Source organism: Haemaphysalis longicornis, unplaced genomic scaffold, assembly GCF_048455015.1.
Source record: "Haemaphysalis longicornis isolate Haplotype H1 unplaced genomic scaffold, Haemaphysalis longicornis Haplotype H1 scaffold_6, whole genome shotgun sequence".
Taxonomy (NCBI): Eukaryota; Metazoa; Arthropoda; class Arachnida; order Ixodida; family Ixodidae; genus Haemaphysalis; species Haemaphysalis longicornis.
In genome coordinates this window covers 172975082-173002005 of record NW_027526407.1, presented here as the reverse complement: position 1 = coordinate 173002005, position 26924 = coordinate 172975082, and the positions used below count along the sequence as shown (strand labels likewise).

At 48.9% G+C, this 26924-nt stretch overlaps 1 protein-coding gene across 1 annotated transcript in view; it reads right to left on the bottom strand.

Annotated features, from left to right (window-relative positions):
- Positions 1-3058: 3058 nt before the first annotated feature.
- The window catches only part of LOC144141273 (aspartate aminotransferase, cytoplasmic-like), a 101211-nt gene continuing 77345 nt past the window's right edge, over positions 3059-26924 (bottom strand). The window contains exons 7-9 of the mRNA XM_077672851.1: positions 9982-10147; positions 3539-3681; positions 3059-3412 (exon numbers count right to left, since the gene is read on the bottom strand). Coding sequence (XP_077528977.1) covers positions 3267-3412; positions 3539-3681; positions 9982-10147 — 455 coding nt within the window. The 3' untranslated portion in view covers positions 3059-3266. The remainder of the gene's footprint in view (positions 3413-3538; positions 3682-9981; positions 10148-26924) is intronic.

Genomic DNA, 26924 nt, shown 5'->3' with positions numbered 1-26924 from the left:
CGGTTGAGCAAGCCATTGCTCTTCCCATGAGTGCGTCCACAAAGAGGCTGCTTACCACGGGGCTCTGCAACACGGTAGAACAGCTGATAGAGGGCCATATTTCTAACCTGAAGCTCCGATTGTGCAGAACTGCGCCGCATCGCCGCATCCTTTACCAGATTGGCTGGGCTTGATGTTCTCCCGGTGAAATCCGCTTGATGTACTTCCGCTTGATGAAGTCCGCTTGATGTACTCCCGGACGTTTGGTGACAAGAACTAAAGATTGTCCCTTTTCTTAGAAAATGAACCCCTCACATGCCGAGGGTCGCCGACCAGTATGGGCTCAAGCGTTCAACGCCACCCTCGGTTGGGATTATGCAGTTATCTACACAGACCCCTTCCAACATCGAGGGAAGCAGAACGCCATCACCATGGCGTTCTGCTTCCCTCGATGTTGGAACCAACCTCCTTGCGTGTGCCTCATTCAAGACCCAAGACATGAAAGCAACAGGACAGGCAGCTATCGCTTTGGCTGCCTCTCACCGGTAGTCACCGATTCGCAACAAGCCTACGGAATTACCAGTCGGGTTGGGTGTGCTAAAAAACACTCCTGAAACGGTTCCATTCAGCTCATCAGGACAACCGCTCGCGCTTCTTTGGGGCCCAACGAATACGCCCGCCAACAAGCCTGCGCTTCCCCCCCGTGCCATGGAGCTGCACGAGAACAGTAACCCACTTGTCACGTTCCGGGAGATTACCCAGTATTATCGCATTCAGAGACAGACCCTACCTTTCCCTTACCCTGACATTTCCAGAGAACAACAAACTACCCTACGGCTTGTACAATCTGGTTCCTTCCCTGTCCCGACGCGTCTTCACTTAATGCACCCGTATCGCTACGACGCTGAATGTGAATTTTGCTCAGAAGTAGGAACACTCCGCCACATAATCGGGGTGTGCCACTTTAGCTCTCAGCACCCTCCTCTCTTCCCGTCAACTACCCAAACAGAGCAATGGAAGATGCTGCTGTCGAGCCTCTCTCTGCTTACTTAGCTTCAGCTGGTGGACACAGTACCGGCGGCGCGGAATGCATATGGGCTCCAGTGAAGAAGGAACCGCTCCCTCGGGCCGCACTCTGGGCCGTTCAGAAATCTGAAGCATTTCCCTCTCCGTCGCCTCCTTCTCCTAACCCTCCGTATCCTCCTTCCTTTATTCCTCCTGCTTATCCTCTTCCGTCTGTTCCGCCCATCTCGCCGTCTCTGTCCGCGATGGCAGAGACGGAAACTTGAGATCGTTTGAAACCGGGTTTGAGCTTCCTTTAATTTAAGTTTCCAGTCAACTCAAACTTATGGAGGCGAAAAGCAAAAAACGCCCGTGTGTGCGAGATTACGGCACACGTTAAAGATCCCCAGGTGGTCAAAGTTGATCCGGAGCCCTCCACTACGTAGCGCCTCATCGCCTGCGTTGCGTCTGCGCGTTAAACCTCACAATCAATCAATCAATCAATCAATCAATCAATCAATCAATCAATCAATCAATCAATCAATCAATCAATCAATCAATCAATCAATCAATCAATCAAACGCAAAGAGTTTCCAACACAACGAACCAACGATCATGCATCGTGCATTGACTTAACCTTACCAAGAATATCTCCTTTAAGTAATAAAGGTTGTGGTTAAGTGCATTTCACTTCTCTCTGGTTACACTATTTGTAGAGCGACGTGAGTGAATTTAAGTTACGTCGCGTGGGTAATCGTTGTAGGTGCCGTTTACAGCTTTGCTTTCCGACCACATTCACAGGGTGGATTGGCGCGATTTTTTTGACCACCTGAAGATCTTTAACGTGCGCCGGAATCTCTAGCACACGGGTGTTTTCGCCTCCATCAGTAAAGCCGTTCAAATAAGTGGGACGTCCGTCTTTAGTTGTACGGGTTCTCATCCCAAAGCGAAACGGCATGTGCTAGGTGCGTTACCGGGTGGTCACTAGTAAGGGGGTGCCAATGATAGCACAATGATGGAACCGCAAGAGCGGTATAGCTGAATGTTTCAACATACGACGGCGTGGTTACCTTGCCGTACTGCGATTGGAAGAGAGCTCTGGATATTCAGTGACGGTCTGGCCCAGCTGTACGGTAAGGTTGACAGTGCCACTGGGATCTAGTTATCAAGCAGAAGGGCCGATTCGTTTACCCACAGTTGGGAGAGAACCAGTCGGTCGCACAGGAAGGCGTGATGGCAGGACAAGGCGTAAAGTACAAGGCAAACTCACATTGGAAGGAAAGTCGATAGCCGAATAAAACTCGTTTATTAAAGCAGCAAACTTAGGGTTGGTAATAATGGCAGCTTAATTACAAACTATCGTGTTATATTTGGAGAGCATGAGGTGAGATGACAGGACTTATGAGGAAGAATCAACAGCGACCTCGGAATTTGCTTTGCCGAGGAAACATTCTGCAGTATTTAGGTTGGCGTTTGCTGGTTGGAGAATATCTAGGTTTTTAGGGGGTCGTTGATTATTAGGTAGTTTTGGAAGTCTAGGTCAAGTTTGACGCACGCGTGAGAGGTGATGGTATGATTGAGCCCAAGGCTCTGAAGAATGTGGCATCCTGGTAGCGCTCGCGCTGAACCGTTCCAGTTGTAGACGCTGTTGGCCTCCTTTAATTTGGCCGCGGTATTCTAAAGGCCGACAGGGAGTGGTTTGCCGACAGTGTTTGCCAAGGGGGTTTGTATGTAATTTACAGATCATGACCACTACTTCGCGTGTATCGTTGCATTGGGCCAACGTTGATTTCAGGCTTTGAGGACCTGGAAAAGAGGTTTGCAAGACCACAGGACTCAACTCCCGGATAGCAACCGTACACCGATGAGTTAAAGAAAATAAGTTCTATTGTGAAAGGTTTAGCTACAGCCACTTCGCATATATCACTCCATTGAGGCTGAGAGATTAACCTTGGGTAGGATCCAAACGACTACGTGATTACTTAAAAATCCATGTTTATTGAGCTCTGAATTCACAAAATAACCTTTTCCCCTAAAGATTTCATCTTTTAGGCCCAACAGGAATCTTTGTCGTGAAACCATGTGCCAGGGCGCTCTTTTCCGAAATGGCGTAATAATGCTTAGACATGTGAATAATGATGACACACCCACATTTTCGTTCAAAAGAACAGAAAAATACAAGAAAAAGTAAAGAATAGAAAACTAGGCAATCAGGTAATTAGCCATTAGTGCAAGCAGGGCATCACGGATCCACTGACAGGCAGTGCGAAAACGGATGTCCTCTGTTAGCTCTCAGGGAATTTTATCACGGCATCATGGATGGCGTTGGCGACATACTTCAGATTTCTAGGGTTAAGGCCGCTAATGCTGATGCGACCATCATTTGGGAGATACACGTGGTGCTCCTGCACGAGGTGTTGGACTTGCTGAGCTGTGGGAAGATACAGAGAGTTGAAGAAATAAAGCACCCAAGTGCCGCCAAGGCCTTCCCTGGGACTGCGGGGTACAAAATGCAAAGAATGCCTGCAGGCAGGTCCGAGGCGTCTGTAGTGCTTACCGCTAAGTCCTGTGTACGAGAACATGCCTATATGGCTTGTAATGTGTTCCCAGTTTCCAGGTGTACCAAGCGCCTCTAGTTCATTTCGAAGAGCTTTTCTCATTTCGGTGATGCGGGTGGCCATTGTTTGGATTTCGGTTTTCCTACGCAAAGAAATGCACAGTGGTCATACAGAGTTTTGCAAAAACACGGGGCAATGCTAAACACCGTGAACCAATAATGGTAGGAAGATGTTAATTTCGAGTACGTCCGCCGGTGACTCATTCATCATTGTCCTTTGATTGTTACCTTTGTGATGTTTTTTTTTGTTTTAATGCAGCCAGGGCTGATGCAGCGTACTAGGGGTGCGAACAGAAGAAGCGTTAACCTATTTCCCTCAACTTCGTGTTTTGGAGGGTGAACACGCTAGGAGGCGATGTAGAGGCCCGTCTTCCTCTGCGCAGCGCCATGAGCGATTCTGGCTTTTGAAGTATCTCTTCACACCTCCCTTCCTTGAAGCCTGCACTGTGCACCCGTGTTGCCTTTAACGAAAGTTACTACCGCATTAGAGCATGCGTGGCCCGTGTGCGTTTGATCGTAAGAGACACGAAAGCTGTGAGGTCACACCAAGGATCACAAAGTTCGAATGCGGGAACTGGTCGTCGAGTCGGGCGTTGCTGTGCTGTCCAAAATTACAGGGCGCACTTTAATTCGGTGTACAGCTCAATCTGCCGCCTCAGCGGCGTCGACTGGTCAGTGTAATGGCGACATTTGTATTGCTGCTGCAAGTAGAAAGTTTTAAAAACGGAAGGAACGCGAATAAAGGAGGATAATGTTGGTTGGAGGCGACTTGAGATTATCAGCGTTAGCTTCACGACCGGAAGACCTGACGGTCCCTTTGAGGTATGTTGTTGAGCGCTGCGCGTTTATCAGTTCTTTCGGGTATTGTTGTTCGTCTGTTTATTAACGTTTTCGATGAACACGTCTGAGCTAGCGCTATAGAGAAACGATGGGTCGCAGAACTATTTGTACACATTCCCACGGTTGGCTGTTGTGGTGGCCAATGAGCGGCATAATGGGTTAGTTGCTACGCAACCTCCCCCTCTGTTCGTGCGCTCCTTTAGGAGGCAGGGTTTTTGTTGTGGAACTAAGGTAGAATATATGAGTTGTGACTGTTACTTGAGATTAAATTGTACATTTTTTACTAGACCGTAATGCACAGGTGCCATCAACTACCAGCCATCATCATCTTTGATCATCGGCTGACCGATCCCAATCGTCGTCACATCAAACCCGTAGAGGTATCGTTACATAAAAAAACAATGCAAATATTGCTGCCTATGTCAATTTGCTTGAATTCAAAGCTTTCTGTATTGCGGAGTTTGTATAAAACTGTTTCTACACATATTCACGTGGTCCCAAGAACAGTTGCAGCGCTATCTTCTGCTGGTGTGTTTATACAAAAAGATACCACATGGGAAAGTTCTTTTATAGCTTGAGCCCTCATAAAAATCATTTTTTTCCTTTCTGGTGAAAAAAACTTGCCAGGGGGCCGCGTGGTGTGGAAGCGCTTCGCATGGGCTTCTGCGTTTTTTGAGCATTGTCCCAGTTTTTGGCCTCCAGTCCACTAGACAGCTCCACTCCAGTCCACTAGACTAGACCTCACTTTCACGAGGGGCATCACCCATGCTGAATAACAGAAACTGGACGAAAATCTCGGTAGTGACCACTACATTGTTCAACTAGAACATGACCATCGGCAAACACCCCCAAAAACAGGAAAGGCAAGAATTACAGACTGGAAAGCCGAGAAGAAAATGACCAACAATCAATAAACATAGACAGATCTCGAAAAATGGATCACAAAACTGGTTGAAAAAGCCAACAAATTCACAAAAGAGATCCAATTAACATATCAAAATCCAGAAGTAAACCCCAACTCTTACATATTTGGGAGGCTCGCCGAAGCCTTACACGGAGGTGGAAAAAACAAAAGTGTAACAAGAAGCTACAGAAACGCATTGCACTCTTAACAAACCAAGCAGAGGAGTACGCTAGCCAGCTGGGACGGCAGAACTGGAACCAGTTATGTGACCGTTTACAGGAGTCACTCAGTACCCAAAGAACGTGGAATATCCCGAAGTCACTCATCCCCAAAACTGGATCCAAAAATACGACTGGACGACAAATAGAGCACCTCATCCACAATTTCCCGGGTACTGAACAGGATATAATTAGGGCGGCAAAAAAGAAACTCATTTGTGAGCAAGACCAAATTATACCCGTTTACCACCCTAATGACGCAGGAGTACCGAACCTCGACATTGACATCCCATTCACCAGGGCCGAGCTGGATGCGGAGATCGCCAAGCTAACAAAGAACACTGCGCCAGGATTGGACAAGATTACCATCAGAATACTCCGCAACATCCCAGAAAAAATAAAAGAGGATCTTCTCAACAGAATAAACGAGGTATGGGAGAATGGAAGTATACCGGCGCCGTGGAAGCATGCCAACGTGACCATGATTCCAAAGCCCAACAAGCCTATCGGATTGTCTAACCTTCATTGACATCGTGTGTAGGGAAACTCAAGGATCACATGGTCCTGGATCGCCTAACCCTTTACATAGAGCACAACAACAAAGTAAGGATTCCCGACTCCATGTACGGTTTCCGGCCATACTTATCTACGGAAAATATTCTGCTACAGACCTAAAAAAGGTCATTGACAACCTCAGCACGTCACAAAAAAGCGTCATCATGGCGCTTGACGTTAAAGGTGCTTGCGTTCGGGCTAGTTGGTGTTCCATAACTACTTCTTAAGCCCCAAAAACTACAGGGACATTGAATGAGACAGGGACACGCTCTAACTTCCAACTAAATTTTATTGAGCAAGCGTGAAATATATACATTAAAAATAGTCGATAGGAGATACAGAAAAGAATTACACACAAGAGATAACAGATAAACTCGGTGCTGTTCCACACGTGTCAGGCACTACCATGATCAGTTCTTTTTCAAGAACACTGCTTCCTTAACTGACAAGGCTATCGACGTTGTGCTGACGCATTCGAAATCACCTAATTGCATCTCAGCCGCTTCAACTATTTCACGCGTGCGCTGATTAGAATCACGAAACAACATGACTGAATTTGAAAAGTAGGGTTCGCACCCCTGGCATTCAACAGAGTGATTTGAGAGGTTCCCATTTTTTCTTTCTAGTACGTTATTCTGGTGTTCACGTAGCCTTGAGTTGATGCATCTGCCGGTCTGTCCTACATATACTCTTCCACAGGCCAACGGCAAACGGTACACTACGCCGCCATCACATTCGACATACTTGTTGTTATGTCCAACATTACAGCCACTGTTTTCTTGCCTTACCGGACACGTTTCCTTACACAGCCTTGCGAGTTTAAGCGGTGCGGACATGACAACCCGAACCCCGGCCCTATGCCCTATTTTCTTGAGCCTATGTGCAACACCATGCAGGTACGGTATCACGGCCGTCTTACGCCGCTCACTACCATCCTGTACACTGGTCTCGGCCCCTTTTCCTGGTAGCCCTTCACGCCTGCGGACAGCCTCACAGACTGCCACAATGACTTGCTCAGGGTACCCAGATTCTCTTAGCCGAGAAACCTGCGCCTCCACAGCGCTGTGCACTTGGTGAACGCAGGACTTTTTGAGGGCGTTGGTGAAACACATCGTCGCTACTGAGCGTTTCACCAGTTTGGTGTGCGCAGTGTCAAAAGGCAATAGGGGCTTCTGGCTGCGGGGGCGTAACCCCAGCAAACCTGGTCACATGAAAACGTGAGGCGTATGTCTAGGAACTTTAGGGCATTTTTTTCCGGTGTTTCGTGCGTTATTTGAAGGGGACTGAGGCAATCTTTGACAATCTTTGAGGCAATCTTTGAGGCAATGAAATAACGCACGAAACACCGGAAAAAAACGCCCTAAAGTTCCTAGACATACGCCTCAACGCCAAATTACGATTCAGCGGAGCCCCCGAATCTTGATCCCTCAGTCGTAGCTTCCGGGTGGCAGCGGTGACGTTATTTCCGTGGATGCGTGATGAGCACGGCTGATAGCGGATGGCTTAGAGCCACGGGAGAATCGAAAAAAGAGAGCCTAATAACGCTATCACGTTAACTCAGGCTTGAAAGAATGGTGAGACATTGATGAGATTTTAAAAGCATAAAAATAGATCCGTGTTTGCTCGCTCAAATTCTAGGTTCCATTTATTACACTCCATATAAATACTTTCGAGTGGGCTAGTGCGGAAGGCACCACGTGCTAGGCGGAGCCCCAGATGAAGTACTAGGCCCAGCATTTTGAGAGATGTTTTACTTTCTGAACCATAGACAACACTGCCCTAGTCTCATCGTGAACCTATTAAACTAGTAAAATGCGTAGAAGTTGTTTGTCAGCAGCATAAGAAGTGTGTGAGGGAACCTTGAGTATAGTCATAGCCTTTAAGGACTTATGTTTTGTTGCTTGATATGTGGGATGAATGTGAGCTTTTAGTCAAAGACAACACCTGGAAACGTGTGTTCGTTTTTACTGGAATCGAGACAACTTTGTGTTTGATGTCTGGATCCGACCGATTGCCACGCCTCTTGGAAAACAAAACACAAGTACACTTTTCTGAATGAAATTAAGAACCGTTGCTAGCTGCCCAGCTAGCTTTTGAACACCAAGCTGGACTTGGCGCTCACAGACAGATAGGTTACAAGATATGAAGGATATTTGTTCGTCGTCTACACAGATATCAGTTCTACTTTAACCTCCTTCATTCAAACAATGTGCAACACAGACGCCTTTTTAACAGCGATGCCCTTTAGGCTGGTTTCTGGCCGGGGAACGTGCGCAAGAAACAAGGAACACCTTGCGGAGCAATGATGTATCCGCGTGCGCCAGCGCCTCTCGACCTTCGACAAAACATTGCCCAGTGTTTGCCGCGTGATCTCTCGTGTGCTGTTCTTCTCGCCAGTTCACGTGCGTTCGCGCCTCCAGGGGTAGGCACAGAAAAGCTGGCGCTACAGACGCCGATTTCACGAAACGTCTGCCGCGGTTTCTAACGCGTGCTAACGCGTCCACTTTGGGAGACATGTGAAACCCTGCAGATAAAACCAACCGGCCCTATCATTCATGCAAAAATTTCAGCGGCAAGTTCAGAAATCCATGTCGGGTGCAACAGCCGCGTCTCCGACGAAGAGAGATGGGACGACAAAAGAAAAGCGTCGCACCCGAAGAAGAGGAAGAGCGGCGCCAAAGCCGTGGCGCCGCTAAACGACAACGGATACGACGACTCCGGTCCAATCCCGATTACTGGCTCGGTGAAGCGGCGGCAAAACATCAGCGAGTTACAGAAGATCCGGAGTACATATTTTAGTGACCGAGTGTTCATTACTCTTTCGGGGGACTATCGACGACACCATGCAGAAAACCTAAACGAGTCTCCAAACAAAAACCACGCACAAAGCTTAACCGGGTTTCTAAGCATAACCACAAGTAAACCTAACAGAGAATGAGCTAAGTGGGGCCACTAGCTTTGCTGTTTGCCCAATGTTTCCTACGCTAGTGCGAAGCAGCATAAATTTTTTTGCAATGCCTGCACGACTGGCTCGCGCGGCAGGCTTCGACGGCACCGGTGAATCCACGGTGGTGCTAGTCACAAGCACCATGAAACCGTTTGGCTGAGAAAATACCAGCGCACTGTTCACATTTGCCGGGAACTCATTCTCCGTAATGTCCCCACGAACGCTCAAAGCAATAACAAAAAAAAGGAATGTAGGTGTGGCATTCAAACTGCAGCTTTTGTGACCTCGGAACGCTACATGGAAATGCCATCTGATATGGCGTCTGGGAAACAACACCTGTGGGAAGAAGCTGTGACTAGGTTTGACTCGAGGATCCAGAAGGACCTCACTCTTTGATCTTGAAAAAAAGCTAAGGAGACTTGAGCCATGCATTGTGGGTACCACACACAGATATGTCTTAACCTTGGAGAGCTAAAAGTCGCATGTTCTCTCGTTATTTGAGCCTTTCAATGCGCTAACTCGTCATTTTGAATATAAAATCCGTATTTGTTTTGTAGGGAGATTCTCGTGTAGCTCGACACAACTCCGTGTAACTCTCGTGTAATTCCGTATATATAACTCCGCACAGGTTTCTTTTTGCGCTCTCCTTCATTGTTTTTCCTAGAAAAATTCTCGTAGCATTCGCATATAATGCCGCACGGGGTTGTTTATATATCAAACTTTCTGCAAAAACACTATCCCACAGCAGTTCAGCAGGATAAGTGCCACAGATACCCGTAGTTGAAGTAGAAACATTCCAACCAGTAACATGTTTTGCGTTAGGTAATGCTTCTTACTCACGTCACATCCAAATGCGACGACATTCAATGCTGTCGAGTGCTCAAATACAGATAGGCCAAAGAAGGAATTTTCTACTCACCATTCCTCGAAATATTCGGGTGACTTGAGAACCGTGGCGATAATGTGAGCACTGTGATCCGGTGGGCAGCAGTAGTTACCTCGGATAAGTAAGCGTATCTGAGACAACACAGTAGTAAGTTCATCCTTGTCGTTTATGACCAGCACAAGGTTGCCAACCCGCTCGCCTGCAACACAAGTAACACAAACAAATGCACTTACAGGTGGCAGAATACATCTTCTATAGCAGAAAAAGTAAAGCATCAAAACTGGCTAACTGTCTCAAAAAATATAGCACATCCCCCGTGCACTTCCGGGGCTTCGTTATATATATATATATATATATATATATATATATATATATATATATATATATATATATATATATATATATATATATATATATATATATATATATATAAATCTAGAGAAAGATAAACTCACAAAGCGCGCAGAAATAGTATAAGTAAAGAGTCGGAAACACAGCAAGAACAATAACAAACAATGTTTAATTACGTAGCGGCAACGGGACTTGCCTTCATCAGAGTTAAGTTACATGATTTTGCGGTCGCAAACATTTTGAACACGTTTCTTATATAGGTTTGCATAAAACTGTGAGAAGGAGCGGAAAATGTTTCGGAAATGGAGAGTGTGCATACAGTCAGGTTACGCCTGTGTTACAACATCAACAAACAAACAAAACAAAAAAAAAAAAAAAACAAAAAAAGGGGGGGGGGGAGCGAGAGAGAGAAAAAGGGGTCGTGTTAACAATGCAGCGTTCAAGGTTGCACCATGACGGGTCAAGGTATGCCGCGCGGGCTGCAAGTTCAGACAATGGGGGAAACTGGACAACCGCGGTTTGAAAAGAAAGGGAAGAGTATACAGTAAGGTATTCAGTGGCTGGGGAGACTGGTTCGGGGGGAAGCGAAGATGGGTGTGCCCCCCGCGGATGAAGAGAATAGATAGGGGGCACAAAAGAGCATTTCACAGAAGCTAGCAATTGAACAGGAAATAGGTAGGGTCACAAAAGGTTAAACATGAATAGATCACAAAGAGTTAAACATTCTTAAGTGGTGGTGGGAACGAGGCCTCCTTCCCCAGGACAAATGGCATTGTTGAGCCGCATTAGGCTAATAAAGCTGCTGTATTAGGAGAGTTTCTGCGAATTCTGATGGCAAACTCGAGGGTAGGAATAATGAACATAGTTATAAAAATTATGAAGCCGCTAATTTTAATCGAGGGATAAGCACGTTAGTTTTCCGTAACTTTCATTAATTCCAAGTGTGGCTGACCCAAACTTATAAATGAGATAAGATTCCCGAACCTCGCGGTCGTGGTGCGTTTTGAAGGCGGATTCTAAAATCGTTGCTTTAAGGTGGTAAAATCCATGCCCGGGACTGTTCACATGTCTTGACAGGGGCAAATAAGGGCAGCTTTTTGCATGAGAGCGGTGATTATTGAACCGTATTCGGAAAGGCGTTTCAGTTTGGCCGATATATTGTTGCCTACAAACAGTGCACTCTAGAAGATATACGACATTAGCGGAGTCACAGTTAAAGTTAGCTTTTATATTTACGTAGTAGTCTGAAGCCGTGCTGGTGGCGCGCTGTGTAGTGGTCATGTGTGGGCATACTTTACATCGGGTTTATTGCAGGGCATGCAGCCAGTAGTTGCCGGTCGGTTGATACGAGAGTTAGTAAGAAAGTCACCTAAATTCTTATTACGCCGGTAGACAACGCATGGTGGTTCGGGGAATATGCTTTCTAAGCGGTCACTTTGCATTAGGATATTGTGATGTTTTTTTAGCACGGTTGACACTCTTGGAGCGGAGGATGAGTGGGTTAAAACTAAGTTAGTTTGCGGGTTCCCGTTCGGGGCTTTTTTCTTACAGATTTCGTTACGGTCTAATTGGTTGGCTCGCACAATAGCGTCGTCGATAACTTTTTCCGGGTATTTTTTATTCAGGAGGGCGGTCTTGAGTTCTCGACAGTTTGAGTCAAAGTCGGCTTGGTTTGAGCAAATTCTCCTAAATCGGTGGGCTTGGCTGTAAGGTATTGCTGTCTTGCAGTGTCTGACATGGCTACTTCGGAAGTGCAAATACTGCCGCTTGTCTGTCGGTTTTCTATACAGTTTAGTTTGAAGCCGACCTTGGAAGGTAGTAACGGTGACGTCCAGAAAGTTTGCACTGTGTTCCGAATAGGAATGAGCAAGGGAAATACTAGGATGGGCTAGGGTAAATGCCTCAATGAAGGTGAGGAGCTCCGCCTCACCGTGTTGCCAGATCATGAATATGTCATCAATATACCTTTTATAGTACATTGGCTTTAAATTTTGGGTGTCAAGAAAGTTTGATTCGACGTAAGCCATAAAGATATTAGCGTAGTTAGGTCCGATTCGAGTTCCCATTGACGTTCCGCTGACTTGCACGTAATGAACTCCGTCGAACTCAAAATTGTTAAGTTCAAGAATAAGCCTAAGGAATGTTTGGAGAGCAGAAGAATCGATAGGTTTGTCGCACGATGACTGCTCATACGCAAGGGATACAGCGGCGATGCCACCTTCATGGGGGATGTTAGTATACAGTGACGCAACATCAAGGGTGACTAGAAGGCAGTTATCAGGAATTTCAATTTTTGAGATGTCTGAGAGAAAGTCATTGGTATCCTTAATGAAGGAGGGAAAGCTGGGCGGAATGTCGCAAATGAGATTATCCACATAGCGCGAGGGGTTTTCGGTAACAGTGCCAATGCCAGAAACAAGGGGGCGCCCTGGGTTGTTCACCTTGTGAATCTTTGGGAGAAGATAGAATTTACCGGCTACTGGGCTTAAGGGGATCAGGGAACGAGCCGTGGTTTCATTTATTGTTTTATTTTTAACAAGCTCAGCAAGTTTATCTTTGACAATTTGCTTATAATCTTGAGTGGGATCATTGGGTAGTGCTTTATAGAACGTCGATACTGATAGTTGCTTATTGGCCTCGTTAACATAGTCGGTTTTGTCAAGGATTACGATTGCGCCTCCCTTGTCGGCAGGTTTAATAATTATGTCGGGAAAGCTTGCGAGTTCCTCTAGGGCTTTCTTTTCGTTGGTAGTCATGTTGTGGTGGAAAGAAATTTGTGTTTGGTATGCTTTTCGCACATCGCGTTGGACAGCTTTGATGTACATGTCGAGGCTACTATCACGCTGTGTGGGAGGGGTCCAGTGCGTATAGCTAGGTAGGGTTCTGCGGGCTTCTTCCGTCGCGGGGTGATCGTAGAAGTATTCTCGTAGCCTCATGTTTCTGGCGAAGTTATCTAAGTCCTTAAAAAGTTGAAATTCATCAAAACCACCAGTAGCCGGGCAAAAGTTTAGGCCCTTTGACAAGACGTTCATCTGAGCTGGGGAGAGGGTTATACTTGAAAGGTTCATTACATTCCCGGTAAGGTTTTCTTTTGTGACGGCAGGCGAGGGAAAAATATTAGTACAGGAGTTTACCTGAACGGTTTGGGGTGGAGTAGTCGAAGCATTTATTACAGTCGTAGTGACATTATCGGCCGTATTGTCAGAGTTGGGGCAGTTACTAGTGCCGGGGCTTGTTAGGTCCACATGCGTAAGAACCTAACAAGCCCCGGCACTAGTAACTGCCCCAACTCTGACAATACGGCCGATAATGTCACTACGACTGTAATAAATGCTTCGACTACTCCACCCCAAACCGTTCAGTTAAACTCCTGTACTAATATTTTTCCCTCGCCTGCCGTCACAAAAGAAAACCTTACCGGGAATGTAATGAACCTTTCAAGTATAACCCTCTCCCCAGCTCAGATGAACGTCTTGTCAAAGGGCCTAAACTTTTGCCCGGCTACTGGTGGTTTTGATGAATTTCAACTTTTTAAGGACTTAGATAACTTCGCCAGAAACATGAGGCTACGAGAATACTTGAACGATCACCCCGCGACGGAAGAAGCCCGCAGAACCCTACCTAGCTATAAGCACTGGACCCCTCCCACACAGCGTGATAGTAGCCTCGACATGTACATCAAAGCTGTCCAACGCGATGTGCGAAAAGCATACCAAACACAAATTTCTTTCCACCACAACATGACTACCAACGAAAAGAAAGCCCTAGAGGAACTCGCAAGCTTTCCCGACATAATTATTAAACCTGCCGGCAAGGGAGGCGCAATCGTAATCCTTGACAAAACCGACTATGTTAACGAGGCCAATAAGCAACTATCAGTATCGACGTTCTATAAAGCACTACCACATGATCCCACTCAAGATTATAAGCAAATTGTCAAAGATAAACTTGCTGAGCTTGTTAAAAATAAAACAATAAATGAAACCACGGCTCGTTCCCTGATCCCCTTAAGCCCAGTAGCCGGTAAATTCTATCTTCTCCCAAAGATTCACAAGGTGAACAACCCAGGGCGCCCCATTGTTTCTGGCATTGGCACTCTTACCGAAAACCTCTCGCGCTATGTGGATAATCTCATTTGCGACATTCCGCCCAGCTTTCCCTCCTTCATTAAGGATACCAATGACTTTCTCTCAGACATCTCAAAAATCGAAATTCCTGATAACTGCCTTCTAGTCACCCTTGACGTTGCATCACTGTATACTAACATCCCCCATGAAGATGGCATCGCCACTGTATCCCTTGCGTATGAGCAGTCATCGGGCGACAAACCTATCGATTCTTCTGCTCTCCAAACATTCCTTAGGCTTATTCTTGAACTTAACAATTTTGAGTTCGACGGAGTTCATTACGTGCAAGTCAGCGGAACGTCAATGGGAACTCGAATCGGACCTAACTACGCTAATATCTTTATGGCTCACCTCGAATCAAACTTTCTTGACACCCAAAATTTAAAGCCAATGTACTATAAAAGGTATATTGATGACATATTCATGATCTGGCAACACGGTGAGGCGGAGCTCCTCACCTTCATTGAGGCATTTACCCTAGCCCATCCTAGTATTTCCCTTGCTCATTGCTATTCGGAACACAGTGTAAACTTTCTGGATGTCACCCTTACTACCTTCCAAGGTCGGCTTCAAACTAAACTGTATAGAAAACCGACAGACAAGCGGCAGTATTTGCACTTCCGAAGTAGCCATGTCAGACACTGCAAGACAGCAATACCTTACAGCCAAGCCCACCGATTTAGGAGAATTTGCTCAAACCAAGCCGACTTTGACTCAAACTGTCGAGAACTCAAGACCGCCCTCCTGAATAAAAAATACCTGGAAAAACTTATCGACGACGCTATTGTGCGAGCCATCCAATAAGACCGTAACGAAATCTGTAAGAAAAAAGCCCCGAACGGGAACCCGCCAACTAACTTAGTTTTAACCCACTCATCCTCCGCTCCAAGAGTGTCATCCGTGCTAAAAAAACATCACAATATCCTAATGCAAAGTGACCGCTTAAAAAGCATATTCCCCGAACCACCACGCGTTGTCCACCGGCGTAATAAGAATTTAGGTGACTTTCTTACTAACTGTCGTATCAACCGACCGGCAACTACTGGCTGCATGCCCTGCAATAAACCCCGATGTAAAGTATGCCCACACATGACCACTACACAGCGCGCCACCAGCACGGCTTCAGACTACTACGTAAATATAAAAGGTAACTTTAACTGTGACTCCGCTAATGTCGTATATCTTCTAGAGTGCACTGTTTGTAGGCAACAATATATCGGCCAAACTGAAACGCCCTTCCGAATGCGGTTCAATAATCACCGCTCTCATGCAAAAAGCTGCCCTTATTTGCCCCTGTCAAGACATGTGAACAGTCCCGGGCATGCATTTGAACATCTTAAAGCAACGATTTTAGAATCCGCCTTCAAAACGCACCACGACCGCGAGGTTCGGGAATCTTATCTCATTTATAAGTTTGGGTCAGCCACACTTGGAATTAATGAAAGTTACGGAAAACTAACGTGCTTATCCCTCGATTAAAATTAGCGGCTTCAAAATTTTTATAACTATGTTCATTATTCCTACCCTCGAGTTTGCCATCAGAATTCGCAGAAACTCTCCTAATACAGCAGCTTTATTAGCCTAATGCGGCTCAACAATGCCATTTGTCCTGGGGAAGGAGGCCTCGTTCCCACCACCACTTAAGAATGTTTAACTCTTTGTGATCTATTCATGTTTAACCTTTTGTGACCCTACCTATTTCCTGTTCAATTGCTAGCTTCTGCGAAATGCTCTTTTGTGCCCCCTATCTATTCTCTTCATCCGCGGGGGGCACACCCATCTTCGCTTCCCCCCGAACCAGTCTCCCCAGCCACTGAATACCTTACTGTATACTCTTCCCTTTCTTTTCAAACCGCGGTTGTCCAGTTTCCCCCATTGTCTGAACTTGCAGCCCGCGCGGCATACCTTGACCCGTCATGGTGCAACCTTGAACGCTGCATTGTTAACACGACCCCTTTTTCTCTCTCTCTCTCTCTCCCCCCCCCTTTTTTGTTTTTTTTTCTTTTTGTTTTGTTTGTTTGTTGATGTTGTAACACAGGCGTAGCCTGACTGTATGCACACTCTCCATTTCCGAAATATTTTCCGCTCCTTCTCACAGTTTTATGCAAACCTATATAAGAAACGTGTTCAAAATGTTTGCGACCGCAAAATTATGTAACTTTACTCTGATGAAGGCAAGTCTCGTTGCCGCTACGTAAGTAAACATTGTTTATTATTGTTCTTGCTGTGTTTCCGACTCTTTACTTATACTATATATATATATATATATATATATATATATATATATATATTGTAAAGGAGAAGAATGAAGAATGGTACGTGACCTCAAAGGAAACACTACCTGTTGCCGGACCTCTAACCTACGCCGACGCCATCTCCAGGCGCTTTGCCGAAGCCATCAGTCAACCAATCGTCCCAGTCATGCCGCGACAGCCCACTGAGCTCACAGGAAGACCAACGTATCCCAGCTACCTGCCGGTGCCGCCTGTGTTGCAGAGGCCGCCACGCGTATGGCTTGACCCGTCATTTTCGAGCACCGCTTGGCGCACGCCGGAAAAGCGGCCAATCTGCTTTGCTTGCTTAACTCCCGGACTCGTGGCGCGTTACTGCCGCAGCGGGGGGACGCCTGCACGGCAGCCTTCTTGGAACGTGCCGTATGTCTCACCGCAGCCGGTGCCTCGGGATCCGACCAGTTTTGCCGAGACATCTCCACCCGCCGACTCGCGTGACACCACCAACCGTCACCCATCCCCGCGACGCCGTTCACTTTCGCAGATGCGTCGGCGCCCCTTGCCTCCTGCAGAAGCGGAAAACTAGGCGCCGCAGTTCCGGAGGCAAGAGCTGCGTCATCGTCGAACTGTTCAAGACCTACCTTCTCACCCACCAACGTCGTCGACATCGTAATAGACGGAGTCGCCACTCATGCGCTTGTCGACACTGGAGCCGTCATTTTAGTTATCCGCCTAGAGCTTTGCCGCTGCCCGAAAAAGGTTATGACGCCGCATTTCGGACCACCCTTGCGTACTGCTTCAGCACGTTCGATCGAACCAGTAGGTACATGTACGGCCCGGATGATCATCGAAGACGTTCTGTACATTGTTCAGTTCCTTGCCCTTCCTTCGTGCTCACATGACGTCATCCTGGGATGGGATTTCCTCTCCCGGCACAACGCTATCATTGACTGCGTCCGAGCCGAAGTTGAGTTGTTTTCGGCGCTTGATATATAATCTGAAATTTCTCCAACACCACTTTCGGTAAAGGTTTCTGTCGCCGACGACACCACTATTCCTTCATGCTCCACCGTCCCTGTGCCCTTAATCTGCCATCTTCCGACGTCAATGCACTTTTCACGCCATCGCAGTTGTTCTGCCAACCCTGATGTATGTTGCTTCCTTTTGCCTTGCTCAGTATCCGCGATCTCCAAACCACCCTGTTCGTTTCTAATCATGGAGCAAGTCCTCGCTCTGTGCTCCGTGGCGAGCGCCTTGGGCGCGCCGAGTCCGTGGAGTCCGCCGTTTTCATCGCCGCTTTAGACGACCTGCGCATATTGAGGTGACCGGACTCTGCCCACCTTCTGCCACTGCATCTCGGCTATCCCCGGAAGTTTTCGATCGTGCCATCGACGCGGACCTTACACTGCCCCAACGACACCAACTGATTGAACTGCTTTGTCAATTTCGTTGATCCTTTGATTGTGCGCAGACGAAGCTTGGTCGTACCACGACGGTGAGCCACCCTATCGACACCGGCTCCCACGCGCCTTTACGTCCGCGACCTTACCGCGTTGCCCCTTCCGAAAGGAGCGTAATTGATGAACAAGTGGGTGACATGCTGCAGCGCGGTGTCATTCGACAATCCAACAGCCCCTGGGCGTCGCCAAAAGGACGGCTGCATCCGTTTTTATGTCGACTACCGTCGCCTAAACAAATTAAATCGCAAGGATGTTTACCCGCTACCACGCATCGACGACGCCGTAGATTGCCTTCAAGGAGCAGGATATTCTTCGTCGCTTGACCTACGCTCCGGATACTGGCAAGTCCCGAAGGCCGATGCGGATCGTCCGAAAACAGCCTTTGTTACTCCAGACGGTTTATATGAATTTAACGTCATGCCGATCGGCCTGTGCAACGCGCCCACCACATTCGAACTGATGATGGACAATATTCTTCGCGGCCTCAAATGGAAGATATGCCTGTGTTACCTGGAGGACGTCGTAGTGTTCTCACCCGACTTTTTCACGCATCTATGGCGGCACGAGGACGTTTTAGCTTGTATGAAGGACGCAGGCCTTCAACTAAACCTAAAGAAGTGCCGATTTGCTGCTCGCCAGCTGACGATCCTTGGCCACGACGTTTACAGAGATGGCGTTCTTCCCGATCCAGACAAGCTTCATACCGTGGCTGAATTCCCGAAGCCAACCACGATCAAAGAGCTTCGTAGCTTCATCGGGCTATGCTCATATTTCCGCCGCTTTGTGCGTAACTTCGCCGCCATCACGCGCCATTGACACAACTTCTTGGCAACAAGACTGGTCTTTTGGCAAGGTCATCGGCTTGCGACAAGGCCTTTACAACCATATGTCACCTCCTCACATCCACGCCAATTCTCCGCCATTTCGACCCGTCGGCCCCATCTGAAATCCACGCCGATGCGAGTGGAGTTGGTCTGGGTGCTGTTTTTGGCTCAAAAAAAGGCCGGGTTCCACGAATACGTGGTCGCCTCCGCGAGCCGCACACTCACGCCTGCGGAGTCGAATTACTCTGTTACTGAGTGGGAATGCTTGGCGATTGTGTGGGCCCTCTCAAAGTTTCGTCCTTATCTGTATGGCCGACCATTCGACGTAGTCACCGACCATCATGCGCATTGTTGGTTGTCGTCCCTGAGAGACCCTTCTGGCCGACTGGCACGTTGGGCACTCCGCCTTCAGGACTTTGACATCCGCGTGGTGTATCGCTCTGGCCGCAAGCACCGCGACGCTGACGCCCTCTCCCAGTGTCCGATGTTGTCTGACGAGACACCTGAGTGCTTTGTATCGCTCATTGATGTGAGTTCCATCCCACCTGAACAGCGAAAAGATGCGTGGGTCATGTCGCTTTGAAACTACCTTTCGAACCCGTCGAAGTCGTCGGTACCTCGAGCAATTCGGCGCCAAGCGTCCCACTTCGCTATTGGTGATGGCTAGCTCTACAGGCGGAACTACAACCCTAATGGCCGCAAATGGCGGCTCGTCATTCCCCGCCATCTGCGCTCTGAAGTGCGACCATTTTCACAGTGAGCCTCAGTGCGCTCACGTCGGCGTAATAAAGACCTACGAATGCCTTAAACTGCGATCTAACTGGCGTGGTATGTACGGCTTCGATCGTCGTTATGTTTGCGCTTGCACGGACTGTCAACCGCGCAAGCCACCACCCCGTCGTGCGTCTGGCCCGATGCAGCCTTTGGCGTGCCCGATTCGACCTTTTGACCGGGTAGGAATTGATCTCTACGGAGTCCTCCCCTGTACTGCGGCTGGCAATAGGTGGGTCATCGTAGCCGTCGGCACCACCTGACACGGTACGCCGAAACCGCTGCGCTGCGTGCCGGTACTGCCGACACCATTGCAACATTTCTACTCAACCACATCATCCTACGTCATGGCGCTCCTCGGCAACTTCTCAGTGACAGGGGGCGTGTCTTTCTTTCTGACGTCACTAAAGCGCCCCTAAAGCTCTGCCGCATCGCCCACGGCACGACTACTGCATATCACCAGCATATAAACGGCTTAACCAAACGTTTTAACCGCACCTTGAGGGACATGCTGGCAATATATGTATCCTCCAACCATTCCACCTGCGATATGGTTCTTCCATTCGTAACCTACGCCTACAACACTGTCAAGCAAGCCACCACGGGTTTCTCTCCCTTCTTTCTTGTGTATGGACGCGAGCGGTCGTGCCTGCTTGACACGATCCTTTCCTACAGTCCCGACGTGTCTGGAGCCTCGTCAATCTCCGACGTCGCCCGACGTGCGGAGGAGTGTCGCCAACTGGCTCGCTTGTTCACGTCAGACGAGCAAGGGCGCCAAAAGTTCCGCCATGATGCGTCGACGCCTACCCCAGAATTTTGTCCGAATGATCTCGTTTGGCTCTGGATTCCGGCCACGACTCCTGGGCTGTCGAGCAAGCTGCCTTCAAAGTACCACGGACCGTATCATGTCATCGAACGGACTTCGCCTGTCAATTATGTGGTCGAGTGTCTGTATCCTTCCTCTGACAATCGCTGCCGTGGCCGAGAGACCGTTCACGTAGCGCGCCTGAAGCGATACTTCGAACCCGCCATGGTATCGTGCCCCAAAGTCTCCAGGATGGCTCCTATTCGCCCAGGGGTACAGGCACTAGTGGTACAGGCACAGGCACGAAGGGTACAGGCACTAGTGAACAAAAAACGATAGTGCACCAGACTCAGCAGCCGCAAAAGCAGTATCGACAGTGACAACAAAACAAAAACCACCAACAACGAAGACGACAGGCGCGCGTCTCTGAACCCGCTCCATCTTGGATAACGGTCATTAAAGGCCTTTCGTCGGCTGCTATCTTGCGTTGAGCAATACATCCCCTCAGAATATATATATATATATATATATATATATATATATATATATTGTAGTGGGGTTTATTTAGACAGCCAAGGAACCGAGGGGCTCAAGCGACGGAGACCGAAGGAGCTCGAGGAGCCGAAGAAGCAGGGGCAGCCAGAACTGAACTCGATCACGCTGCGTATGCTGCGCACTTGATGCGTGGGGATTGTCCGTGGGGATTGCCCTGCATCAGCTTGAATTTTGGCCTGAGCTTTAATCCCTTGACCCGGACCTCTCTTCTTCGTTACAATCGCCCCCGGGTGACAAGGAGCCATCCTGGCGACTTCATGGCGAGGGCGAGACGATGGGCTCGTGGTAGGGCTTCAAACGGTTGGCGTGGACAGTCTCGCGGCCACGGCGACGAAGGTCGTCAGATGGTGTGAGCGGCTCGACGACGTAGTTTACCGGTGATGCGCGCTCTATGATGCGATATGGGCCATGATATTTGGCGAGGAACTTCGAAGACAGGCCAGGCGTTGTGAGCGCTATCCATAGCCAAACAAGGGATCCAGGGGGGAAAGAGGGCGGAGATGACCCACCAAGGTCATGTTGGTACTTTTGGCGACTTCGTTCACTGGACGTGAAGGCACGAGCTAACTGGCGACATTCTTCAGCGTGTCGCGCTATCTCGGAGACGGGCTTGCCTTCCGAGGCATCGGGGCTGTATGGGAGGATGGCGTCCATGGTGCATGAGGGCTCGCGTCCGTAAAGAAGGAAAAAGGGAGAAAACCCGGTGGTGGTTTGCGTTGCGGTATTATACGCGAAAGTCACGAATGGAAGCACCACGTCCCAGTTAGAGTGGTCGGAAGCTATGTACATGGCAAGCATGACACCAAGCGTGCGATTGAATCGTTCCGTCAAACCATTTGTCTGCGGGTGGTAGGCAGTACACGTCCGGTGAACGATCTTGCATTCACTGAGGAGAGCTTCCAGGACTTCGGATAGAAATACTCGTCCTCTGTCGCTCAGAAGCTCCTTGGGGCAACCTTGACGTAGGATGAAGTGATGAAGAAGGAACAGGGTGACGTCGCGTGCCGTAGCGCTGGGAAGCGCGGACGTTTTCGCGTAGCGCGTAAGATGGTCTATGGCGACGATAATCCACCTGTTCCCAGAAGGCGTGAATGGTAAAGGTCCGTAAAGGTCAATTCCAACCCGGTCAAAGGGGCGTGAAGGGCACGGTAGAGGTTGCAAGTCTGCTTCAGGCTTTGGATGGGGTTGCTTGCGTCGTTGGCAGGCCTCACAGCCACGGATGTACTTGCGCACAAAACTATACATTCCCTTCCAGTAATACCGCTGACGAAGCCTAGCGTAAGTTTTCAAGACGCCAGCGTGGGCGGATTGGGGGTCAGCGTGGAAAGCTGCACATATTTCGGCTCGTAGATGGCGTGGTATTACGAGCAGCCATTTCCTTCCGTCGGTCATATAGTTGCGACGGTATAGAAGACCCTCCCGCACAGCAAAATGAGCTGCTTGCCGTCGTAGTGCTCGAGGTTGGGAGGTGGCCGTAGGGGCGGTAAGGTACTTAATAGAAGAGACCCAAGGGTCTTGTTGCTGGTGAAGGGTCAGGTCAGTAAGCGTGAGCGCAGAGACGATGGACTCCGGTGAATCGGGGCACGTCGTCGAATCTGGCAGAGGCGAGCGAGATAGGGCATCGGCGTCAGAGTGTTTGCGCCCTGATCTATAAACGACGCGAATGTCGTATTCTTGAATACGTAGGGCCGTGCAAGCCGTCCCGTGGGGTCTTTGAGAGACGACAACCAACATAGGGCGTGGTGGTCGATAACAACGTCGAATGCGCGGCCGTATAAGTAAGGCCGGAATTTTCCCAAGGCCCAAACAATGGCCAAGCACTCTTTTTCCGTTACGGAATAATTGGACTCCGCTTTCGTAAGGGTCCGGCTGGCATATGCAACGACGTATTCCGGGTAGCCAGACTTCCGCTGTGCGAGAACAGCACCGAGGCTGACACCACTGGCGTCCGTGTGCACTTCGGTTGGGGCGCTGGGGTCGTAGTGGCGCAAAATGGGTGGTGATGTCAGCAAGCGCCGTAAAGTAGAAAAAGCCTCGTCACAGTCTGGCGACCACGAAGTTATTCCATTGTCGCTGCCGAGTAGTCTTGTTAGGGGCGCTATGATGGAAGCGAAATTTCGGACAAACCGGCGGAAATAGGAGCAGAGGCCAATGAAGCTGCGGAGGGCCTTGAGTGACGTCGGCTTGGGAAACTCCGCGACTGCCTGCAGCTTGTTCGGGTCAGGTAGAACACCCTCCTTGGACACCACATGGCCTAAGATTGTCAATTTTCGGGCCCCGAAACGACACTTTTTCAAGTTTAGCTGTAGTCCAGCGGCCGTCAGGCAGGTCAGAATTTGTTTGAGCCGGATGAGGTGTGTCTCGAAATCTGGAGAAAACACGACAACATCGTCTAAATAACAGACACGTGTTCCACTTGAGACCTCTTAAGATGTTGTCCATCATCAGTTCAAACGTTGCGGGCGCATTGCAAAGGCCAAATGGCATTACATTAAACTCATATAAGCCATCGGGAGTAACAAAGGCTGTTTTCGGTCGGTCAGATTCGGCCATCGGAACCTGCCAATAGCCGGATCGCAAATCTAATGAAGAGAAAAATTCCGCACCGTGCAAGCAGTCAAGGGCATCGTCAATTCGGGGCAAAGGGTAGACATCTTTGCGGGTCACCTTGTTAAGCCTCCGATAGTGAACGCAAAAACGTATGGAGCCGTCTTTTTTAGTGACGAGAACTACCGGCGGTGACCACGGGCTTTGCGACGGTCGGATGACACCTCGCCGAAGCATGTCTTCCACTTGCTCACCAATGACGCGGCGTTCAGACGGTGATACGCGATACGGACGCTGGCGCAAAGGTGGCTGTGCGCCAGTGTCGATGTGATGGGCGACAGTTAACGTACGGCCCAAGGCAGTTTGGTTCGAGTCAAAGGACGAATGGAAGGCGCTTAGCAGTGCGAGCAATTGTGTGCGCTGCGTTAAGGTCAAGCTGCTGTCTAATGAAGAGGCGAAAGCGTCGGCCGGTAGCGGATGGACATGGCAGGACGGAGTGGTGAGAGCGTTGATGTCCAGGGCAGATGTACTGAATTCGGCATCGTCGAAGTAGAGAATTGAGGCTATGGGTTCAATATGGCCGAGGGATTCGCCGCACAGCAAACTCAAAGGGCAGGGGGTCGGATTCGTAATCCACATTGACGTGCCGCCAGACTGGAGCTCCAAAACGGCGAAAGGAAGGGGTAGGTTTTTCCGGCGGAAGAATACTTCGGAAGGAGTAAACAGAACCGTGTCATCGGAGATAGAGTAGCAAGACAGAGGTACAAGAATAGAGCTGTACGGCGGAATATGAGCGTCTTCGGAGATGATGATTTTGTCGCTGGAAGAGGACGAACCGGAAACATCGCACAAAGTCTCATCATATTGAGCAGACAACTCGACCTCGGCACGGGCACAATCGACGATCGCGTGATGGCGAGACAGGAAATCCCAGCCCAGGATAATGTCGTGGGAACACGAGGCCAGGACGACGAGCTCAATGGGGTAAATGGCGTCCTAAATAATTACACGCGCTGTACACGTCGCATAAGGTTCGATTTGTTCAGCGCTTGCGGTACGAAGCGAAAGGCCTGTGAGGGGTGTGGTAACTTTTTTCAATAAGCGACAAAGTTTTTCACTTATGACAGAAATAGCGGCTCCTGTATCTACGAGGGCGACTGTGTGTATACCGTCAATTGTTACGTCGATGACATTTCTTGGGGGCGATCGCGGTCTTGTGCATTTCGATGGGTGCGCAGTTCGTGCCTCGTGAACTGCGCACGTTAGTTTCCCTCTTGGACATCTTCGGGGCGGCGACGCATGGGCGACAGTGAGCGGCGGCGTGGTGACTGTGAACGGCGGCTGGCGTCAACGGCACGATTGGGCGGAAACTGATCAGGAGTTGGACCAGGATGTGCGCCACGACGAAGCGGCGGCGGCTCATACATCGACATGGGATGGGGTGAGTAGGCAGGTGCACGAAGTGCGTCGAGACGAGATAGTGGCATACGGCGGAAATAACGTGCAACATGGCCCGGTATGCGGCAGGCGAAGCAGATAGGCCGGTTGTCAGGTGTTCGCCAAGGAGTGGTGACTGTAGGCGTCATCTGAGAAGGAGGCGGAGAAAACGTTTGCCCCAGACGACGAATTGCGGGGAACTGGCGTGGAGCTCGGGCCGCTAATTGAGCATAAGTGAGCGGTGCGGCGTCTTCAGCAGAAAGTTCAGGCGTCGGAAGCGCTTCGGCGATTTGCTCCTTAATAACAGTTTGAAGAGCAGGAGCTAGGGATGATGACGTCTCCTGAACTTGCCGCACGCAAGATATTTGGCGCGCCACCTCTTCTCGCACAAAAGCTTGTATTTTTGCCCAAAGGGACGGGCTTTCCGAAGGGAGAGCGAGGCCCGACATGGTATTCACTGGTCCCAAAGATTGACGGGCCACGACCCGGCGCCTGAAAACATCTGAAAAGCACCGTCGTCGATGCCTTTCAAGATGTGCCGGATCTTCTCGGCGTCAGTCATTGCGGGGTCGACCCACCTACACAAGTCCACAACGTCTTCGATGTAGCTGGTGAAATTTTCTCCCAGCTGCTGGGCTCGTCCACGAAGGCGCTGTTCGGCGAGAATTTTACGCACGGCAGGGCGATCAAACGCTTCTAAAAAGCGCGTTTTGAAGTCCGTCCAGGTATGAATGTCGGTCTTGTTGTTGTTGTACCACAGCTCTGCGACCTTCTCGAGGGAAAAACTCACGTTGTTGAGTTTCATCGGGTCGTCCCATCTGTTGTAGTTGCTGACGCGCTCGTATGACGAAAGCCAATCGTCAGCGTTATAGTCGCCAGTGCCGGTGAACTTGGCAGGATCCCGTTCCCGGAGCGCGCCAGTGCAGATAACAGGCGAGGGCGTCGGCTGCGGTTGAGTGGTGTTGTCGTTACCGGACATGGTTGGGGTTGGAAGCCGCCGATTTCGAAGTTCCAGGGTGATGGGAGCCGAGCTCGAACCCGCACACACCACCAAAATGTAGTGGGGTTTATTTAGACAGCCAAGGAACCGAGGGGCTCAAGCGACGGAGACCGAAGGAGCTCGAGGAGCCGAAGAAGCAGGGGCAGCCAGAACTGAACTCGATCACGCTGCGTATGCTGCGCACTTGATGCGTGGGGATTGTCCGTGGGGATTGCCCTGCATCAGCTTGAATTTCGGCCTGAGCTTTAATCCCTTGACCCGGACCTCTCTTCTTCGTTACAATATATATATATATATATATATATATATATATATATATATATATATATATATATATATATATATATATATATATATATATATATATATATATATATCGAACCGAAAGAAAATACTGGTTCGGGTACGGTTCTGGTTCAGGCGAAATCGATGAGTTAATTATCACTGAAATTAGAAAAAAACATTTAGTAGTTTAAAACGACAGTCCAATCAAAATACAAACAAAAATAAAAAAAATCCTGCTGTTCCCCAAGGGCAGTGGCGCAATTGCAAAGCAAACTTTAAACAATTACAAGATATTAGAAAAAAACAGATCAGGTGGCGACGATTTACCACCTATAATTTCTCGCCCAGACTTGATGTTGTCCTAGCGACTATTCATAACACCACCGCCAAGAGATATGACGGTGGGATATATTTTCTGCCCTTTCCTTCCGAACCCACGACCTCCAGAATACCAGCCTGGTGCGATTCCGGTATTCTGGAGGTCGTGGGTTCGGATCCCACCTGGCGGGCATTTTTTCTCGACTTTCTTATTTTCCAAATTCTTTATCTTGAGCTACTACAACCTCCCCTTTGCTTTCCGAGG